The sequence below is a fragment of the Limulus polyphemus genome, unplaced genomic scaffold (assembly GCF_000517525.1).
Source record: "Limulus polyphemus unplaced genomic scaffold, Limulus_polyphemus-2.1.2 Scaffold6076, whole genome shotgun sequence".
NCBI classification, from domain to species: Eukaryota; Metazoa; Arthropoda; class Merostomata; order Xiphosura; family Limulidae; genus Limulus; species Limulus polyphemus.
This window is the reverse complement of record NW_013671686.1, coordinates 1-21,171: the sequence shown is the minus strand read 5'-3', so window position 1 is coordinate 21,171 and position 21,171 is coordinate 1. Positions and strand designations below refer to the sequence as shown.

The following is a 21,171-nucleotide window of genomic DNA, read 5'->3' as shown; positions in this document are numbered from 1 at the left end:
TTATTTTTTTTTTTAACGTAACTGATTATTTACCCGATATCCCTGGTATGAAGGATTTCCGCAGGAAAAGTTTGGAAATCTAAATGAATTTTTAGATTATTTGGGAGAAAGAACTGGCTACTTACCAAATATGGAAATATTGATCATTTTAATATTTTTTTGTCTTTGAATTTACACAATATTTTTTCAAATTGTGGGTTGCCATATTAGATTCCAAAATTTGTGTCAGTCGTATGCATGTTCCCTGTAATATTCCTATGCTACGTTGGGGGTATTTCTTCCCCTTAAATAGGTAAGACTGAAAGGTATAATTTCAGTTACTGGGTTCCATATTGGCTGCTTTAAAAGTGAAACAATTTCATTTGTTTGCATGCAGGCCCAGAGTCCACCATCTTAATCTGACATCATAGTAATGCCATTGTAAAAATTTAGATAATTTCTCATTGGACAACAAACTTAATGGTATAAATAGCACCAACAACAACATGCTGTGGAAAAAAATTAAGACTTTCTTGCCACTGTTTGTAAGTTTGGAATATTTGCAATGGAAACGTGTAAAAATAAAACAACTATGATTGAAAAAGAGAAAGAAAAAAATCACGTAGCAATTTTTCAAAGCTGTTTAATCAAACAACCAAAACTATACTGTTTGTGTTCCTCAGTCTTATTTGGGTTTTAATAACCGAAGATTGTTTCTGCAGTATTTTCAACTTTATTAATCATTCTTGTTAGTGATGTCCACAACATAAATTAAGGACAGCATTTAATGAAACGAGAATGTTTCATTTTAATAAAATAAAATTAATCACTCGGTGTTAATGAATTGTATATCTACATTATATTGGTATTGATTCAGTTTTATTGAAAGTAAAATCCTTTTTTTTTTCTGTACTTGTTGTGTGTGTGTTGGGTAAAAAAAGTTAAGTATTATTGAATTTCAAACTGTATAGTACTGCTGCATGATGTTTTTATTAATAGTTTACCTCACACTTCAGTAGTTTCCATAATTATTCTTGAGATGGGTCACCAGCCGTGGATTTAAAGTGTGACTTTTCTGTTTTATGTCAGAGGAAAATTTGGCTTTTTGAAATGTTGATTTTAATGCTTTTGTATCTTGACCAATGCTACATTTTGAACAGCACTAGAAATACTGACCGATGTGGATCCATCGTACATTAAAAAAAATATATATTTATTCGTGAAATTGCTGGTAGGTTCTTAACTTTCTCGGCCACAGGTAAGGGCTTGGCAATTTAATCACTGTAATTGTTTACATACGAGCAGTGATTACATTAATTAGTGTCATGTAAACTGATTGATTAATTACAATTATAATCAGTTAATCTATTCGCTTCAGCTGGTAAATATATATGACCTCTTAAAAGTTTTTTCTGTTCACTGGGTCAACTCATCAGAGTCAATGCCATCTAGTGAATCCATGAAATAATCTGGACTTTCACCTAGCTCTGGCAGTGCTTGTACAGGAATCTCTGACATATTGAGGAAAACTGATGCATAGAAGTCAGGAATAATTGAATTACTGTATGGCAACAACATATAGGGGGAATGTCAATGGACAACATTACCATGCAATGACATAGTAGGGGGAATGTCAATGGACAACATTACCATGCAATGACATATAGGGGGAATGTCAATGGACAACATTACCATGCAATGACATATAGGGGGGATGTCAATGGACAACATTACCATGCAACGACATGTAGGGGGATGTCAATGGACAACATTACCATGCAACGACATGTAGGGGGATGTCAATGGACAACATTACCATGCAACGACATGTAGGGGGAATGTCAATGGACAACATTACCATGCAACGACATATAGGGGGAATGTCAATGGACAACATTACCATGCAACACATATAGGGGGAATGTCAATGGACAACATTACCATGCAACGACATATAGGGGGAATGTCAATGGACAACATTACCATGCAAAGACATATAGGGGGAATGTCAGTAGACAACATTACCATGCAAAGACATATAGGGGGAATGTCAATCGACTACATGACCATGAAAATTTACGATCCAACACCTTGTGCAGAAATTTTAAAAGCAAGAATTCATACATGAACCAGCTGTATTGAACAGAAAAACACTTAGAGACCATATATGTTCCAGTCCCAATGTTTCTGGTTATTTCTTTATACGATTATTCCAACAATTGATTAATCAAAGTTTCAGTTATATCAATTGCCACAAAAATAATCAACTCTTTATATTAGTGTTTCCAACTATTACTATTTTTCATTATTCCAAATATCCAAGTAATCAAAATATTTCTTTTTCTGCTTGTACATACCATGGTTTGAGATACACTGTACTAATCAATTAATCAAATGTGATCAAATTATGGAGTTGTAGATCAAATGCTGAGCTTATAATTACAGGGACCATAATAACATATGATACAAAAACACCACCAATCACTATCACTAGTATTTAGTTATACTAAGTACAAGTTAATGCATGTGGGATGCCTTAATTTAAACTGTAAGTACCACCTTGCATCGTGGAAATCAACTTAATAGCGTGATTGAAGAAAAATAATGCCGTGTTTTGGTCGATAACTTTCTTAAGCCTTACAAGCAGCGTGTTGTTGCCAGTGGGAAAGCAAAGAGGATATTAGGTTGTATCTACAGAAGGTTATAAATGTTTTTTGTACAAATCTCTGGTTAGGCTTCATTTGGTATATTGTGCTCATTCTTGGGTTTCTCACTTTGAGAAAGACATTGAGTTGTTGGAAAGGATTCGAAAGAGGGACTGTCATACGAGGACATTTTAAGGTTCCTAAATTATTTTCTTTTAAGAAACTAAAGATTAATAGGAATCTAAATTTAAAGAGAGAATACATGAGATTGATGAATAATCTTTTTGATGTGTAATGGTGAGGGTGGTAGGGCTACAGGACATGTATTTAAAACTTGGCAAGGTAGAAGCAAATTAATCAATTTTATACTTAAAAACGGGGTGATTTGGAGAATTATAAGAGAGGGCTTGATTAGAACTTTGGAAATCAGGGCTTGGGTAGAGGCAGATAGTTGTTTGGTGAAATGAATGGGAGAGCCAAGATGGGTCAAGAGACCTCGTATTGTCCATCAAATGCTAATAATATTAACTATGATCAGAGCAAACTACCTGCTTTGAGCAAAACTAAAAATCAACCTGGTAATGAGTACAACTAATTAGATACAATTTTCTTATGCTTTTACTTGTATGGATTAAAATGTATTATTTCGTCATTTGGGTACCCTCACTGTTAACTATATTTTTGGCCATATGTTATGCTGTTGCTAGAGGTCCCAAGATATTTCTATTGAAAATGAGTGATTCCACCAAATTTCCGTGGGCAGCCCTTTACACTGAGTATTGTAATATTGAAATTTACTGTTTATGACGTAATGTGTAGACTCCATTGGTATTGAATAGTGTAAAAAGTTGGCAGTTTGAAGGTTGAGAAGCTGTTATGTAAAGTATGTAAAATAGATAAATCACACTTTGTTGACTTGTTATTAATTAAGAGGCATGGATTATACAAGTGCTGGATTTCACACTTAATATTCACAAACAAAAATTACAATAGTAATATACTCACAAACAAATTACAAGAGTAATATACTCGCAAACAAGTTACAAGAGTAAGACACTCGCAAACAAGTTACAAGAGTAAGACACTCGCAAACAAGTTACAAGAGTAAGACACTCGCAAACAAGTTACAAGAGTAAGACACTCGCAAACAAGTTACAAGAGTAAGACACTCGCAAACAAGTTACAAGAGTAAGACACTCGCAAACAAGTTACAAGAGTAACACACTCGCAAACAAGTTACAAGAGTAAGACACTCGCAAACAAGTTACAAGAGTAAGACACTCGCAAACAAGTTACAAGAGTAAGACACTCGCAAACAAGTTACAAGAGTAAGACACTCGCAAACAAGTTACAAGAGTAAGACACTCGCAAGCAAGTTACAAGAGTAAGACACTCGCAAGCAAGTTACAAGAGTAAGACACTCGCAAGCAAAATTACAATAACAGGGAAAAAGACTTGCATGAAAATATGGTATATTTTTATGCATTCTTTTGGTTGCTTGCTGTGACCTTAAAAAGACTTGGCATGATAACTTGTGAAAGTTTCTTCTTAACAATTGCTTACCTGAGTTAAGAATTTGAAAGAATGAAAAAAAAAAGCTACTTGTCTTAAAAAAACATATTATGGGTTTTGAAAACTAGAAGATTAGCTTGTGTTGAACCTTAATTGGTGGTTATGAAAAAATTACCATATAGATTAAGTGTTATGTCGTTAGTAAGCTGATTATCTTACCACCGTACATGAGATATTATTAACGATACAGAATTTCTGAACTTCTTTTCCAGCTGTAAGTTACATCAAAAAGATCAACAGTCCCTTTTTGAAGCTTCAACTGGTAAGAATAATTCATAACAAGTAATTTCACCAAGTAGTAGTATTGTTAGCATCACGGAAACGTTAGATCAGTAGTAAACCGTGAAAGCATTAAATACATGTATCTGATTAGTCAATTTTGGAAGTTGGAATCTTTGGTACATAGTGTTTAAAAAAAACATTTGATACATTCCATACCACAGGTTTTGTAAGAATGTTGTAAATATATTTAGGAAGTATTTATTTTAAAAGGTAGCCTATATATATATATGAAATAAGCTATACTTTTGTTTTTCATAGTTTATAAGTTTTGGGGAATTTAAATGCTTTAGGTACTAACCACCCATGTCTCCTCCCACTATCTGTATCTCTTTAGAAGTGAGTTACTGTTTCAGGAAGTGTACCTGTTCAGTCACTGTTTTATCGTGTTTTGTAGATGAACATTTCTCAAAGTTTGTAGAATTTCAACATTACGTTGGTGAACGTAGAATAAAACTTATAAACCTGTATTTTGTGAAATCAGGATGTATAAAAACAAATTTTGTTCGAGAACCGATATTTTTGTTTGTAGGCACTACAAATTTTTAGTTTTATGACCTTGCCTTGGTTAGACCAGTATATTAAATCAGTTACATTAGTTATTGATTTGATCTTTAGCTCTGGTCACTGTGGGTAACTTGTTTTGATCAGAATTTATTGATAATTACCTAAATGATTTTTGTCTTACATTTTTCTAGATGTTTTAATTGAATGTAATATTTATAATGTAGTAAAACACATGTATTGAATATAGAAGTCATCAGGCTTTTAATTCAGACAGTGTAATTAATATATTTCATTTTCTCAAGGATATCTTCCACCTACAAATGATATGTGGCAATCTTACAAACAACATAAGGGAACTTCTACAGTATGTAGGTGGGTGACTTTGTTTTACAATTTTTGTAGAAGTCTTGAATATCTTTTATTTTAATAATCATACTATCTCTTATTTTCATAGATAACCAAAAAAATTAACTATTCTTGTTAATGTTTCTTGTTTCCTTGCACTACTGGCCCCGATGAAGCCACAATGGCCGAGATAAAATTCTTTAGTATTATTATTTTCTGAGAATAAAGGTTTTTTTTTTTATAATTTTACTGCCAAAATTGTTAACGTTTGTGTAATAATGAATAAAATTCTCCATTGCTAGTCATCAAATTTCTCTTAAAATCGAACGACGCACAATATTTTTATAATAAATCTACCTCTGTAGCTTGATATAAGATTTTTTTTTTTATTAAATGTGGTGTATTTCACAATATATTAAATGTCCTTAACTGTACACTTCAATCCTAGATATTCTTAACCAATCTAATGTTTTACCACACGTTATTATCCGAGTTTTATTGTATATTGAAATTTGCTTGAAAATGTAACACTTTTTTTTTTGCATCTTAAAATTATGTTGATAACCCTAACATCAATTTTTAAGTATTGGTGCCAGTCTCGTTGGCGTAAAAGGTACAGGAAAGTTTTTTCTTCATACGTACATATATATAATGAATATTTGTGTTTCACCAAATCGAGATGAACCATGTGCTCTTGGAAGGGCTAACTACTGAAGAAGGTTAAGTGTTTATAAGATTGAAATCACTTGTAACTTATATGAGTATTATCCATTTGTAGGACATATTCAGGTTTCTCAAGCACCAAATCGAGATGAACCATCTGCTCCTGGAGAAATTAACTACCAATATGTATTCAGTCTGTTGGATGAACTACGATACGATGGGTGGATTGGTCTGGAATACACTCCAAAAGGTTAGAGGGGGACAGATTTTTTTGGTAATATTTTGAAGCTGGACAATCAATTCAGGTTTGAATAGCTATAAAAATAGAAGACTAGAGTAGTAGAGAGTTTAATATTATATCTAATGTTAAGGAATCAAAGTTTGAGTAATAGTAGATATGTTTTTGTCATTTCTCTGTGAAAAATAAAATGTGTAACCAGTAAAAGCTTTCAACATGAAAATAGAAAGAAAAAAAATTGCTTAATTTTTAGCTTCGGAATGAGTAGATACCAAAACTGTTGTTATTTACAAGAAGTAAATAATCTGCTAACTACATGAAAACTAGAAATTATTATGAAAACTGTGTAGACAATGCAATCCAGAAGTTCTGACATGGATAGAAATGACACTATTTAAAGTTTTCAAACTCGTCTAAGATTGTGTAAAAATAGATGAAAGCAGATTTGAAAAACCTGTTCAAGTTACTTCTATAATTTTAGACATAAAATGTAGTTTATTGGGAAGTGGTTGTTTCAATCTTAAGACTTTTCAAAATCAGTATCAGTTTTTATATAGAGCAGAACTGAGTCACTAAAGACTTTCCAAAATCAGTATCAGTTTTTATATAAAGCAGGAATGTGTCATTAAAGACTTTCCAAAATCAGTATCAGTTTTTATATAGAGCAGAACTGTGTCATTAAAGACTTTCCAAAATTAGTATCAGTTTTTATATAAAGCAGAACTGTGTCATTAAAGACTTTCCAAAATCAGTATCAGTTTTTCAATAAAGCAGGATTGTATAATGAGAAGTTGCTGTAATAAAATTCAGTTTTTAAACAATTCAAGTTCATCTATTGTATGTGTAGATGATATAACACAGACGGAACACATACAAATGTATATAAATGCTGAAGTAGCAGTTTTTACACTGTTATTATTTATTACACAATCAAAATTTATGCCCCAAATTTTCAAATATTCTATAGATTTATGATGTTATACACCTGTTTTTGAGTCTGCATAGATTTTTATACTTTGGTGAATTTAAATACAACTCTAATATTTTAAATCATTGTTTCAACATTGGAAGAGTGAAATTTTTTTTCGTAGAATATTACACAAATTATACAACAAGAATTGTAAATTTATTTTGCATGTTTAAAATTTTATTCTCGTTTACTGCTTAAATGACATTCCTCAATATGTGATATTTTACCCTATTTCACAGTATTAACTAAACATTGTGTCCAAGTTACTTGTTAGTCGTGATCTGAATAATTGGCTTGAAAGTTTTAACCAGAATTCTAATAGTACTCTAGATGTGTATCGTAGAAGAAGTCATCTCTGAGTCTACTTTATTTTCCAGAGTCAACACGTGAGGGATTAAAATGGATTGAAGAATATGGTTACAAACTCTAAGATCGTCGTTTGGATTGAAGAATACGGTTACGAACTCTAAGATCGTCGTTTGGTAACTTGCTTTTGAATGTTTTATTTGTCTGGTAAAAACTTGTTTCTCTGTGACCTGCTGTACTGTTAATAACCTGCTAACATTTGTGGCTGAATTAAAGATTAAATAATTTTGTTTCTTAAATTGTACTTGAATTGTAATTAATTTTTGTAGCCAACGTATGATTTTACTTCGTGACAGTCTTAGTTTGGGAAAATTCTACATTTTGTAAAATGTTTGTACATTGAGAAGTGAGAAGGTTTCCTCAGTTTCAAATTAATAAAATTATCCTTCATGCAAAGTTCTCCAGTTGTTAAACAATTAAAACATGTAGCCTCAACTAAACGGCTGTTTGAAAGATAGCATATCATTCATGGTTTGAAAAGGTACAAATATTTTTTTTTCGTACAAAATGTTGTTCGGGAACTACATAATAGAAACTTAACTATACACACAAGTATATTTTTTTATAAAGGTAAAAAGCATTTTGAATTATATAAAATATATTTTATAAATTGTTTTACATCATTTCTTGCGATCGTTAAAACAGACGTGCCAACCATTCCAGTTTTTAGTCCTAGATTGTGCCAATAACATCATACCATTTAAATATTGACTATAATTCCAAATTCACTGTGTGTAATTGCACAAAATGTGGCAAGCTTTCAGTAAAATAAAAGCCTGTTCTATACAAAAATCAGATGCGTTATAAAGGCATTTGTATGCAAGATATGTCTGTGAAATGAAGAAGTCAGTCTGACTCAGGCTCCGACAGTTATTTTCAGTATCCCTCTATATTGTATCTGTATTAACTCTTTTCTGCCATGAACCAAGGTAAAATGAATAGTCTATAAATCTCTGACATCAAATACATACCATGTTGAATGCTGTAAATAGTTGTAGTATGAACACTTTGACTCCTACTCGTTCGCTTAGGGTTAGCTTTTGGACTTCTGCAGCTGTACTTACATCAACTTCAAACACTTGGTAACGCCAATTAAAATATCGGTCAATCAGAAGCTGGCGCAGCCATGCTGGTTTTGTTAAAATGAAAGCTGTCTTACCAAGAAAGGCTTAGGGGGGGGAAAAAAAAGAGTTCCACACCGGGATACCACCCTTGCACTAAAGGAAATAGTAAAAAGGAAACGTATCACTGGGAAGTTTACTCCTCAACCATTTCGTTAGGACTTTTGTTTTTGTAAACAGAAGCAGTATAAGAAGGTATGAATGACCTAGGATACACCAAAAGGACTGAAGAACAAGGTTCAAAATATTTTTATGGGAGATATAGATCCCATCAGTCCTCCACAAACATATGCTGGGAAAACCAAACAGTACTGAAAGGGTTAAACATTACTTGTAGTAAAGTAAAGGTGAAAATAAGACAAATAAATAACCCCAAAAATTACAATCTAAGAAGAAATTATCCCATTATGGAACTTTGTAATAGTTGGAAACTACCCAACACCAAATACTAGAAAAAAACAAACAAACAGGAACACAAAGAAGAAGAAAAAAACAAAAGTCAGGTAAGTTTAATAGATAAATGACTGACATAAAGTAACTTTATGTTGAAAGTAATGAAATGATGTCAAACCACAACAGTTACTGATCTGATGCAATATAAAACTCTTGCCAAGTATAGGTGTTGTAGAAATTTAAGTCTTAACTTACTTCTAACTCACTGTGTGTGTTATTCATCCAAAATAAATGAAAATCATGTATTTTATATGCTTTATTCTGTGGATCTTGGTATTGCTTATGGCAGAAAAGTGGCCACAAAAATGATAATTCTCATTTTTCTACCTAGTTCCGAATTTTTTTTTAGGCTGTCATTTCTGTATACATCGGTTAAGGTTGGCATTTCCATTAAAGGAATGTAAGAATGTATGGATGGTATATGTTTTTTAGAAAGATATTTGTGATTCTTCCTTTGTAATAGTAGTATTTAGGAACAGATTCAACCCGTGCTAATTATTCAATATATGTTTTTTAGAAAGATATTTGTGATTCTTCCTTTGTAATAGTAGTATTTAGGAACAGATTCAACCCGTGCTAATTATTCAATTTTTGTCTTTTGTTTCTCTAACTGTTAAAAAAGTGTGAAATTCTGATGTAATCTTACCAAGAATAAATTAAAATATACTTTTTGTGAGAATATCAAATCTTTCAAAGTACATTGATTACCCACATGAGTAGTTACCCCGCTTGTATAACGTACAAAGGATGCCGCCTCGGTGAGAGGTCTCTTAGAGAGTAGAAATAAAAAAAATGCTGTATGAGGGTTATGTAACTGTTACATAATTACTGGGATTACTCAACTGTTATGTACTAGACAAAGGTTGGCGACATCCGAGGGTTACATATTTATTGAGTAATATGCAAATTATCACTCCAACTGAGAGTTACATAAGTGTTCACGAAGTGGAACCAGAGGGCGATGGCGCCATGCAATGATGTCACCAGAGAGGGTGTGTTGCTAGAGTCACGTTGTTAGCCCGTCATGAAGGTGGACATGACGTTATAGTTCCTTGTGGATCAACATGGCTAGATTTAATACAGTCAGTACAAAATACTAATTCATTAGTTCTGTACTTAATTACATTTCCTGACCATTTATTTGTAAATAGTCCAGAAGAAGACGTATATTTATATACCATACTATGATTTAAAATTCACTGTTTCACTAGTCTGACTTTATGCTATCCGTATAACTTGACAAAAATATTTCATTTTACACACGATACTTTATAGTTTTATCTTACATGAGTTTGACAAGGGTGGAGGGTATTACTATACTTCCACATATGATTACGTCATCAATGTCTAGATTTAATTATATTAAAACTATTATTTTAATGACAACCTTATTGTCCATAGGATTTTAAGAAACTTGCTGTTATGCATTACACGAATGAGATCACAACTTATGTTTTTGTTTTCAATTATATATATTTATCTGTATTTCATGGGCAATGTCACTAAGGGTTGTATACAGATTTCAACATACATCTAATTGCCTATGTTTGACAAAGATGTTTCTATACTTCCATAGAACAGTATGAAGTATATAGACGTTTTTTTTAAATTTCCATCTGTGGGTCATTGACACCAAGTATCATTTTGCTCCGACTCATTGTTAGATGTTCAGTCTTAGGCCAATCAGACTATTTAATTTCAAAACACATGAGCTGCAACTTTCTATACACATATAATGCATGTTTCACTATCTTTAATTTTAACATTAAGTTAAACTCTGTAGTAAATTATTTGACTACATAATCAATGTGTTTAATCACTATTATAGATTAATAACACTTACAATTTTTAAAAAATCTTTGAGGACAGATATAACTGAACTTTTTTGGACACATGTCGACAATGATAATAAGTATGATATATACAATATTGTCTACAGAGAGAGATGAATACGGTATTTGCAGTAAACTTTTGTTCTGGTAAGTTTATATTGAACAGTCCTTGATGATTTTCTTATACTGAGATTACGTGGAGGCAGTCCTAATGGATCAAAACATTCTCTGTTCTCATCTTGACCAACGTAAATACAGATCCAGTGGCTAGCAGATTTATGACTGGGATTCAGATTAATGATGTACAATTGTTTCTCTACGTGATCAGGTAGCTTATTACTGGCAAGCACACCAGCAAACCTTTTTGCATACACAAATCTTGCGAAAGTATCCAATAAATTTCTAAAATGTTCATAGCTTCTTTCAGACAATGTTCCATAGGACACCTACTGTTTCGGTTTCACAAGTCAACGATACATTAATATAACATGCATATTATCTATTATTTGAATGAGAATAATACATTTTGCTACAACTAAATATAATAAATGAATAACTTACTGTTTATCCATTCATTTTCTATTCCAATTTCATGAAACATTGAAACTGTCTGAACACTATTATGAAATATCACACATACATACAGTCTGGACGGTGCCGTCAAGCTAGCTAATTTTTGTCTTTTAAGAAATACAAAGCTTGTCACGTGATCACATGGGAAGAGTAGACAGAGAAAAAGAAGGTATAGAAAAAATAGTAAAGTGGTTGACATAAATGAGAAAGGTCAATTCTGAGTAAGCCAAGTCTATTTTGCATAAAATAAAAGTCAATTATAATACATTGTCACTATCTGTGTATTTACATTATACTTAATATTGAAAATAAACGGTTCAAACTCTACAGAATCGTATATTTTCTACATAAATTCGTACTTATGTTTCCAATAATAGTGTTGTAACCAAGTATTTAACACATCCTCTGTCCTTTATATCACACTAGAGCTATAATCAGTATTCTATGTTGTTATATATCAGATGAAACATACTAGCATTTGTTTTAATTACATGACAGAGAATGGATTGGTCTCTAGTAGTAGTCATTGACCAACACATGACTAAAGAGCAAAGGTCAAAGTATTGGTCACAGAGCTTTTACTCTTTGGTGTCATTCCTTAGAAAGTCCCCCTATTCTGGATTATATATATAACTGTGTAAAAACAATATATAAACATACCCACAGACGTGGGTTACGAGTATATACTTTGTGGTGAATATTTTCAACTGGTGTGATCATCATCTCCATACTAATCATTTTGATGAGTATCTTATTTGTTTTGTTTATAGAGATTTTTTATTTATGCTGTCTGTATGATTGCACATTTAAATATTCCCCCAATTGCTATTTCACTATTTTACTTAAGATAGTGAAGATGAGAGCTATTCTTCTTCTTCTTCTGAAGAAAATGATTTTGTTTAAAAATATGAAATTTAAAGGTCTTGGTAATCCATACGTATTTCATTTTGTATTGTTTGTAAATATCAAAGGTTATTATGCTGTCAGCTTCTCAAATGAAATTGAAGAACACTGTCAATTTGTAAGATGGACGATACTGATAATTTCTTTACTGTCTAAACGATTACACCTTCAAGAAGTTAGACAACGTATATATCTTTATGAGTTGTATTTGTAAAGTTATATTTAAATGACAAATATGTGAATTCTAGATCGAAAACAAAAAGTGGTAACTTAGAAGTAGAAAATAATTTCCTGTTGTACCATCAGATATTGAGAATTTCGTGAATGTACATTTAACTTTTTGTATCATTATGCTAAGTTCGGTGACATAAAATCCGTTCTTCATTGTCAGAGTTAATGTATAGTGGACATACAGTTTGTTTTGGTTGCAAAGTTTATTCTAAAATGATAGACAGTAAACCTATGTATGTGTGATACTTCACAAGTCTTTATATATATATATATATTGAAGATAACACGTGAGTTTTAAGTTGTAGGGGAGTGGTGTGTGAAGGTCAAGATCTAATATTCAGCACAAAGGGGAAAGTCAATTTAGTTACGGATTTCAAGTGCATGATATGTTGTGTATAATTTCAAAAATAAAGAAACTTTGATTACTTTGGAGAATGTCCCTTATGTTTCACTTATGTTGATTTATTCTAATTGACTGATAACATACTAGAACAAGTATATACCACTTTCACGTTTGTAGTTATTAGCAAAGTATGATCCAGTAATGAGAGATCATTTAAAGCGTGTTAAAAACAAGCAAACGTCAACATCTTATCTTTCTCCTGAAATCCAAAATGAGTTTATAAATCTTATGGCTTCACATGTGCAAAATTATTGTTTGTCAGCAATTCGTTATGTAACTCTCAGCTGTCACCATCCTTTGTCTACTACATAACAGTTGCAGAAACCCAAGTGGCATATTATGTAATAGTCATATAACCCTCAGATGGCATCTTTTGATCTCCGTCTCACTTGTGGCGACATCTTTTGGACGCTATACAAACGGGATAACGTCACCTGACCACTCCCATTAACAACGAAAGGGGAGGCAGAGTCAGCTGGCAATTCTAAACTGATGAGACTTGAGAGCCCAAGTTTTCCTAAAATTAAATAATTAAGAAATGTTCGTCTTTCTGAATTTAAAGAAACAACTGGTTTGTTTTATATACCATATTTCTCCTTTCCTTTGTCTCTAAGTTCAATGAAATAAAAAACTTAACTGAACGATTTGTTTTATCTAGAATCTTATCTTTGTGCTAGAGAAACATGATCACAGTACGACCTTTTAACAAGACAAACAAGCAGTACTTTTAAACCGAGAAATATGCAAAAAATTATCAGATATCAAAATCTTTAATAAGAAGGTGCACACACACACACAAAGGTGGCACAATCAGTACGTTAAAGAAATGCTTTTAAATCGTATACAAAATATAATAAAATACTCTATTAAAAATACTTGTTTTAAATCAAGGACGTTTTTTTAGTTTAATACATGACTTTAAAAGAAATTCACACTTTCAATTGTTTAAACTTTAAAAACCGTGTTAAAAGATAATTAAAACATCTTGCATTCATGCCAAAGTGATAATTTTTGCAGAAAAATGAAATTCTTTGATATTCCAATAACACAATTAAAATACTTTGTTTTTACAGGGACATACTCTATAAAAATCTCACTTGAGAAGTGTTATATAGTGAATAAACCCTTTAAGATTAAATTATGCTCCAAAGTTTCTGTGTTAAGCAATTATATTTTGGGAGGACTCAGTAAGAACTTTATATTATTCAGTTTCTGGTAACTGGCCACTTATGACAGCTGTGGACTTTTGCTAGTCACTTAAGTGTTTTTATGTGCTTAAGTGCTTCTTTAACTTTTTCTAGGTTCTTTTTTTGTTTTGGTCAGTTCTGCTTGGATCTGTTTCAGCTCTTGCACTATTCTAAGTTGATTATCGTACCCACACCACCTCCACTTCTATTCCTTGCAGTAACAAAAAGGCCAAAACTTGGTTTACTTCACTGTCTTGGCATGACAATGTCTTGAAGGACAAGACTGAAGTCAGGGCTGCCGTTGGGAGCTTCAGGTAACGTGGAGTCTTGAAAGTGCCAGAGCTGAAAAGTAGACTTTAGTTATGGCAGCAGTCAGTTGCTATTAAGTGGTTTCACGAGGCTTCTCTGGTGGATCTCAGTTCCAAGACATCATGAATCTTAGCTAACAACAATGAGAATTCCAATACTTCTAAAATAGATGAGCTCAGTCCATGCTACCCACTCTACCAGCTGTGGCCTCTTCCCAGCTGAAGAAAAAGAGAAAGAATTCTCACCACCCTATGAAATTCCCTGCCAGATGATGTACTGAAGCCTGTAACCACCAGAAAGATACTTAATTCTGGTGGAAACACGATTCCACAATCGAGAAACACTTTCCTGGGATTGAAACGTTACAAAAGCTAAGGTGGCTTCCAAAGAACACGAATAACAGAAGTTTCTACCAGAAGAAAATTCTTCTCCCTCAGTGCCTTGTTGACCACTGTAAGGTTTATGTTTGCCTCTGGAGGTTTGGTTACCATACACACACATATGATCTTCCATAATTGTCTTGTTTAGAACTAAGCCTGGAGCCAGTTGGGAACGAAGGGATAAGGCACCTATTGTGGTTTTCCACAAGTAACTGAAATCAGGCTGGCTTCTTTACAAGTGCTTCCCGCCATCTAATATTTTGTTAACACAAGCATCATGGCTCAATTCGACTTGGACTCTGAGAGAAGAATTATTACAACTTGAAGTCACTAAAAAATACCATACAAGTGTTGCATATACATCTCAAGATGTTCGATCATGTTTCACCCTAATGTGTGTTTAACAGAAAACAAATGGTAAGAAAATCTTGAGTAAAGCTATATGCATAGGAAATATTGCAATTAAAATATATAACATATTACATCAAAACCAATGCAAACATCAAATGCCCCTTGTATGATATTTAAATTGCTAACGGTGGTTTCATTATCTTATTGTAACTCCCTTAAGTGGATTAGGTATGTAAATCTATTTTCACCAATATACATTGCTTTCAACAGAGACTAAATATAAATTATTTTTATTGCATGCCTTTGTAACAGAAACATTTATTGAATTTTCTCAACAGATATTATTTGGCCAAAGGGCTGTCATGGCTTGGTAGTTAGGGCACTCAATTCACAATCTGCCGAATCATGAGTTCGACTCCAATCACTAAACATGCTCAACTTTTCAGCCATAGGGCTTATAATGTGATGGCCCAAAATACTATTATTTGTTGCAAAGTGTAGCTCAAAAGTTGATGATGGGTGATGTTGGCTAGTTGCATTCCCTCTAATCAATCGCTTCAAAATTCGCTGAGTCTACTGCAAATAGTGCTTGAGTATCTGTGCAAAATTCGACAACAACAAGGGATGGCTATTTTAAACTTGATTTGTGATATTCAATAAACAAATTTATATTCACCGAAAGAAAATTGTTTTAAAATAAGAGAGTATCATTGAAAGTAGTTGGAATGATTCTTATGATGATAAGTTTTCTGTCGAGGATGAGAGTGAAGAAAGTGGAGATGATGTTGACTAAGCTGAAAAAGTAGAAGAATATTCAGAAAGTGGAATTGAACGAAATTATCTTCTATTGAAAATAATGATATTCGAAATAAGTAACAAAGACAACTTTTTGGGGAAGGCAAATTTGACACCTCTTAATACTAGTGTTTTTGATGGTGTAGCTGGTATAAAAGTTGACTCGACAGAAGTTTAAACATCAGTTTATTTTAAACTGTTTGTAAATATCGACTTTATCAGTTAGTTGGTAAATGAAATAAAGATTTATGGTTGTCAATTTATCTGTAAGAATAATTTGATTAAAAGATCTTGTGTAAGAGAATGATTTTTGACAACCAACAGAAATGAAAGTTTCTTATAATGACATTTCTAATGGGGGATGTCAGTGACTGAAATATCTGGTAAATCTTTAGTCCACATAAAATATTTCAGCATTAGTCAGTGTAGACAGAGGTGAAGAAATTGACCTCAAAACACCAATAATTTGAAATCTAAATTTTGTATCTACCTTTTTCTTTGGTTGGGGTTAGTCTTTGGCTAGTGCAATCCTTGCAGTATGACCATATAATTCCATCTAAGTGCACAAAGTACACACTTCTCTGACTTTAAGTTTAATACTTCCTTCCTTAGCCATTGAAAAAGCCATGTACAATTTTTCATCGTCACATTGAAACATTTGACCAAACACTAATATTTAATATATGGAGATCAGGCATATTTTAGATTTCATTCCTCTCAGTGTAAGCTTCATCAACAGCCTGAATGTGGCAGGTGCTTTACACAAGTCGAATGTAATGATAATATTTAGATTAAGGCCTGTTTTTAATATCCTGTCTGATGTGTCAGTATCCAAAACCCACGAGTAACGCACTGATATAATTGGGATTTTCCATTTCATTCAGACATTCGTCTCTCCACATCAGCAGAGAAACACCCACATGAGTAACTTCTTTTAATTCATTTTATATGCCTTAAGTTCACAAGAACCATGGCATATCTTCCTTCTTCCTGACCATTATTTCTGGAGACAATCAAACACTATATCCTTCAAGATCCACTTGATGTCACTACTGGCTATTTCCCTAGTGTTCTAGACGTGTAACTGTTATTCAACCCAAATGGCTATCAGGTCCTACAAATATATCGAGGTACTAAACCATCAACTTGATGAGTTCCTGTTGCTGTGTTCCGTCCAACTTGTGTGCAAAGTCCTCATTCAGCAATATCAAATGTCCTGAAAGCTGCATTTAATCGCACAGGCAATGTGATAAAAGCAGTGCCAGCTGTACAGCTAGTACCAGTCATTTCTTCTCTGTTTACTATGTTGATGACCATTTCAATGAGAAGTTGAATAGCCAACTAGCCATAACTACATTCAGTACTGGGAGTATAATAGCACTTGGACACATATGAACTGGATCACAGCATGTGGTATGCACAGTATTTGTTAATCATACATTCCTATGGAGATGATATGTTCTGTAGCTGTAGGTGAATTGGATCGTAGCATGTGGTATGTACAACATCTGTTGATCAGACGTTCGTATGGAGATGATATGTTCTGTAGCTGTAGATGAATTGGATCGTAGCATGTGGAATGCACAACATCTGTTGGAGATGGTATGTTCTGTAGCTGTAGGTGAATTGGATCGTAGCATGTGGTATGTACAACATCTGTTGATCAGACGTTCGTATGGAGATGATATGTTCTGTAGCTGTAGAAGAATTGGATCGTAGCATGTGGTATGCACAACATATATTAATCAAACCTTTCTATTGTGATCTTATCTTCTGCAAGTGAAGATGCATTGGATTGATGCATAAGATATGCACAACATCTGTTGATAAGACCTTTTTGTGGTAATAGTATCTTCTGCAGGTGTAGATAACATGGATTACTACATGTTACATCATCAATGATCCAAACCTTTTCATGTTGAAGGTATGTTTTACAAATTCAGATATTGTAATTGCAGTGTGTATCATTCGGTAGTGATGGCAGCTTTCACAAAGATTAGTTACGAAGGTGGTCTTGAATAATGAAATGTATTTGAATCGTATACAAAATCAACTAAACACAAAACTTAATAAATTACAATTATATATTTAGATCGCAATCCAAAATATACATTCATAAACTGAATAACTGTTATCTTTTTTTAACACTTTAAACAAAAACTGAAATCCAGGAACAAAACTGTTAGAGATAAAACACTTTATTCAATTATTTTTCAAAACAAGGTATGAACTATAACTCAATATGTTAAATGTATTTTTATAAAATTTGTCAAGTTTTTAGTAAATATTGTAAGTCTTTTGCACGAATTGCAGTCCCATCTTCTAGCTAGAATCACGAATTGCAGCCCCATCTTCTAGCTTGAACCACGAATTGCAGCCCCATCTTCTAGCTTGAACCACGAATTGCAGTCCCATCTTCTAGCTTGAACCACGAATTGCAGCCCCATCTTCGTGCCCATCTTCCAGTTACTAGAAGTTGGGAATATGATGATAATGATGGTTTTCTTGTAGCAGGCTTTGTCAAAGTTGAAGCAGCATTAAATCCAATTGTAAACTTAACTTGTGCGAGTGTACTAAGAGCTACAAGAAATTTGGGATGCATTAAACTGAGGCCTGCAAGTGTGATGGTGATTGTTAAAAATCGCAAATGGAAGACCACGAAGTAGATTCTGACTCTGAATGGGACTAAGTTATTTCGATAACAAAAGGGGGAAGCGGTCAGATATTTTTTAGCTTAAATAATCCAAAGCATGGAGATAGACAAACTTAGCATCTACCAACTTTTGATTTCCCCCGTTAAAGTTCCCTGACCACCCCAATTTTAGAATTCCCACTCGTTTCGAGTTCCCCATTGATGTGTCAACTAATACCTATATGATTTTTTCCCTTTCAGCTTGTGAAGTAAACAAAACTCATTTCTAGAACCCCCTTTTCATCAATGGACCCCTGACTAAAAAGACAAAGAGAAGAAAAGGAAGTAGGATGAACCAAGAACATTATAGTCTAAAGGGAATAAAATACTGGAGGCGCAAATGTAAAAGAAGTGATAAAGTAGACACGAAGAAAAGGAAGTTTTTGAAAAATTAAGAAGCAAACAGAAAGAGGAATATAATTTTAAGTTCAGACAAACGAAGCTTAGAGGAAGAAGAAAAACAGAAATGCAGATAAAATCAAGGTAATGGTCAGTGAGAAAGAGAGAGAGAATTAGGAATGCAGACAGGGGCGAACTTAGAGAAAAATTCAAATTAAAAGTACATATATAAAACCTAAAAGAATAGTAAGAAGAATAGATATTAAATGACGAGAAAAATGAGTAAATATGATATTTACAAGGGAGAGAATAAACGAAGATACAACTTAACAATGGAAAAAGGATAGAATCAGCAGAATGAATAAAATATAAAGTTAGAGGTAAAACTGAGAGGAAAATAAGAGAGACGGACGTAAAGACATTTAAAAGTATACATAGGAGAAAGTATCAGAAGACTGCAAGACTTAAAAGTTGAGAATGAAAAAGAATGAGATGACAAAGAGAAGTATATGAGTGAGAGAGAGAGTTGGGAATAGGGTTAGAAGTAGTAACGCATATAAGAAAGGAGTTTTAGAGTCGGAAAATAAATACAAAAATGTAATAAGAAAAGGAATTTAATTTAAAGTACAAGTAACAGGAGTGCAGACAACAGAAAGGAGTACAGATAAGACAAATAGGAAGAAGAGAGAAAATTAGATATACAGGAGGAAAAAAAGAGAATTATAATTATTATTGCAATTTGTAGAAATGAAAATGTAGAGGAGTGAGAGAAATAACTTAGCAAAGAGAGAGAGAGAGAGAATTGGCACTATCTATCTATCTATATAGGAGAGAGTAAGAAGAGAGGACAAAATAAGAGCATAGATAATTAAAAGGGTAGACAATTTAAAGTTAAAGTAAAGATGTAGAAGAGAGAAGGGAATAGGAGCACAAGTAAAACAAAAATACTGTTAGATGAGAAAGGGAGTTACTGGTAATACTCTGAGACAGAGAGAATTAATAGAATTAAAAGTGGAGATAAGACGATGTTAAAAGTGAGAGTTAGGACTTCAGACAAATTTAGAGGAACCAACTTTTTAGAAAATATAAGTCACATGAGTATATTTTCTTTGGGGGTTTTCAGTAATTCATAAAGAATTCCAAAATAAGAGATTATAGGGAACAAATCATTATAAAGAAATTCAGAAATAATTCCATTCTTCTTTAACTTTAATAAGAGCCTTTTTAACTTGGCCTCTCTAGTGGAAGTGGGATCATTGTTACGTTTATGGAATTTAGTGGGATGATTAGATTTGTTTATTCGCCCATCTTGGTTGAAACTAGACAGTCTCGTAGCTTAAATATGTTTATTCGCCCATCTTGGTTGAAACTAGACAGTCTCGTGGCTTAAATCTGTTTATACATCCTTCTTGGTTGAAACTAGACAGTCTCGTAGCTTAAATATGTTTATACATCCTTCTTGGTTGAAAGTAGACAGTCTCGTGGCTTAAATCTGTTTATACATCCTTCTTGGTTGAAAGTAGACAGTCTCGTGGCTTAAATCCTTTCAACCAAGAAGGATGTATAAAGAGATTTAAGCTACGAGACTGTCTAGTTTCAACCAAGAAGGATGTATAAACATAGAGACTAGCTTGTCGTATGGTTTAGACCATGTTTATACATCCATCTTGGTAGAAAATAGCCTGTCTTATAGTTTAGATCTCTTTATACACCCATCTTGATAAATACTAGCTTGTCCTATGGTTTAGACTTGTTTATACACCCATCTTTGGTAGGAACTACTCTGTCGTAGGGTTTAGACCTGTTTATACATCCATCTTGGCAAGAACTAGCCTTTGGTGTAGCTTGGGTTTGTTTCTACACCCATCTTGGTAGGATCTAGCCTGTTGTGTAGTTTGGGTTTGTTGATAAATCCATTTTAGTAGGAACTAGCATGTAGTGTAGCTTGGGTTTGTTGATAGACCCATCTTGGTAGGATCTAGCCTGTTGTGTAGTTTGGGTTTGTTGATAAATCCATTTTAGTAGGAACTAGCATGTA

The 21,171-nt window shown here is 33.0% G+C and overlaps 1 protein-coding gene across 1 annotated transcript in view; it reads left to right on the top strand.

The window, feature by feature from the left end:
• LOC106473326 (putative hydroxypyruvate isomerase) overlaps positions 1-7,963 on the top strand; it is a 16,267-nt gene extending 8,304 nt beyond the window's left edge. Inside the window, exons 5-8 of the mRNA XM_013934008.2 lie at positions 4,409-4,458; positions 5,285-5,354; positions 6,106-6,240; positions 7,576-7,963. Coding sequence (XP_013789462.1) covers positions 4,409-4,458; positions 5,285-5,354; positions 6,106-6,240; positions 7,576-7,628 — 308 coding nt within the window. The 3' untranslated portion in view covers positions 7,629-7,963. The remainder of the gene's footprint in view (positions 1-4,408; positions 4,459-5,284; positions 5,355-6,105; positions 6,241-7,575) is intronic.
• Positions 7,964-21,171: the final 13,208 nt, after the last annotated feature.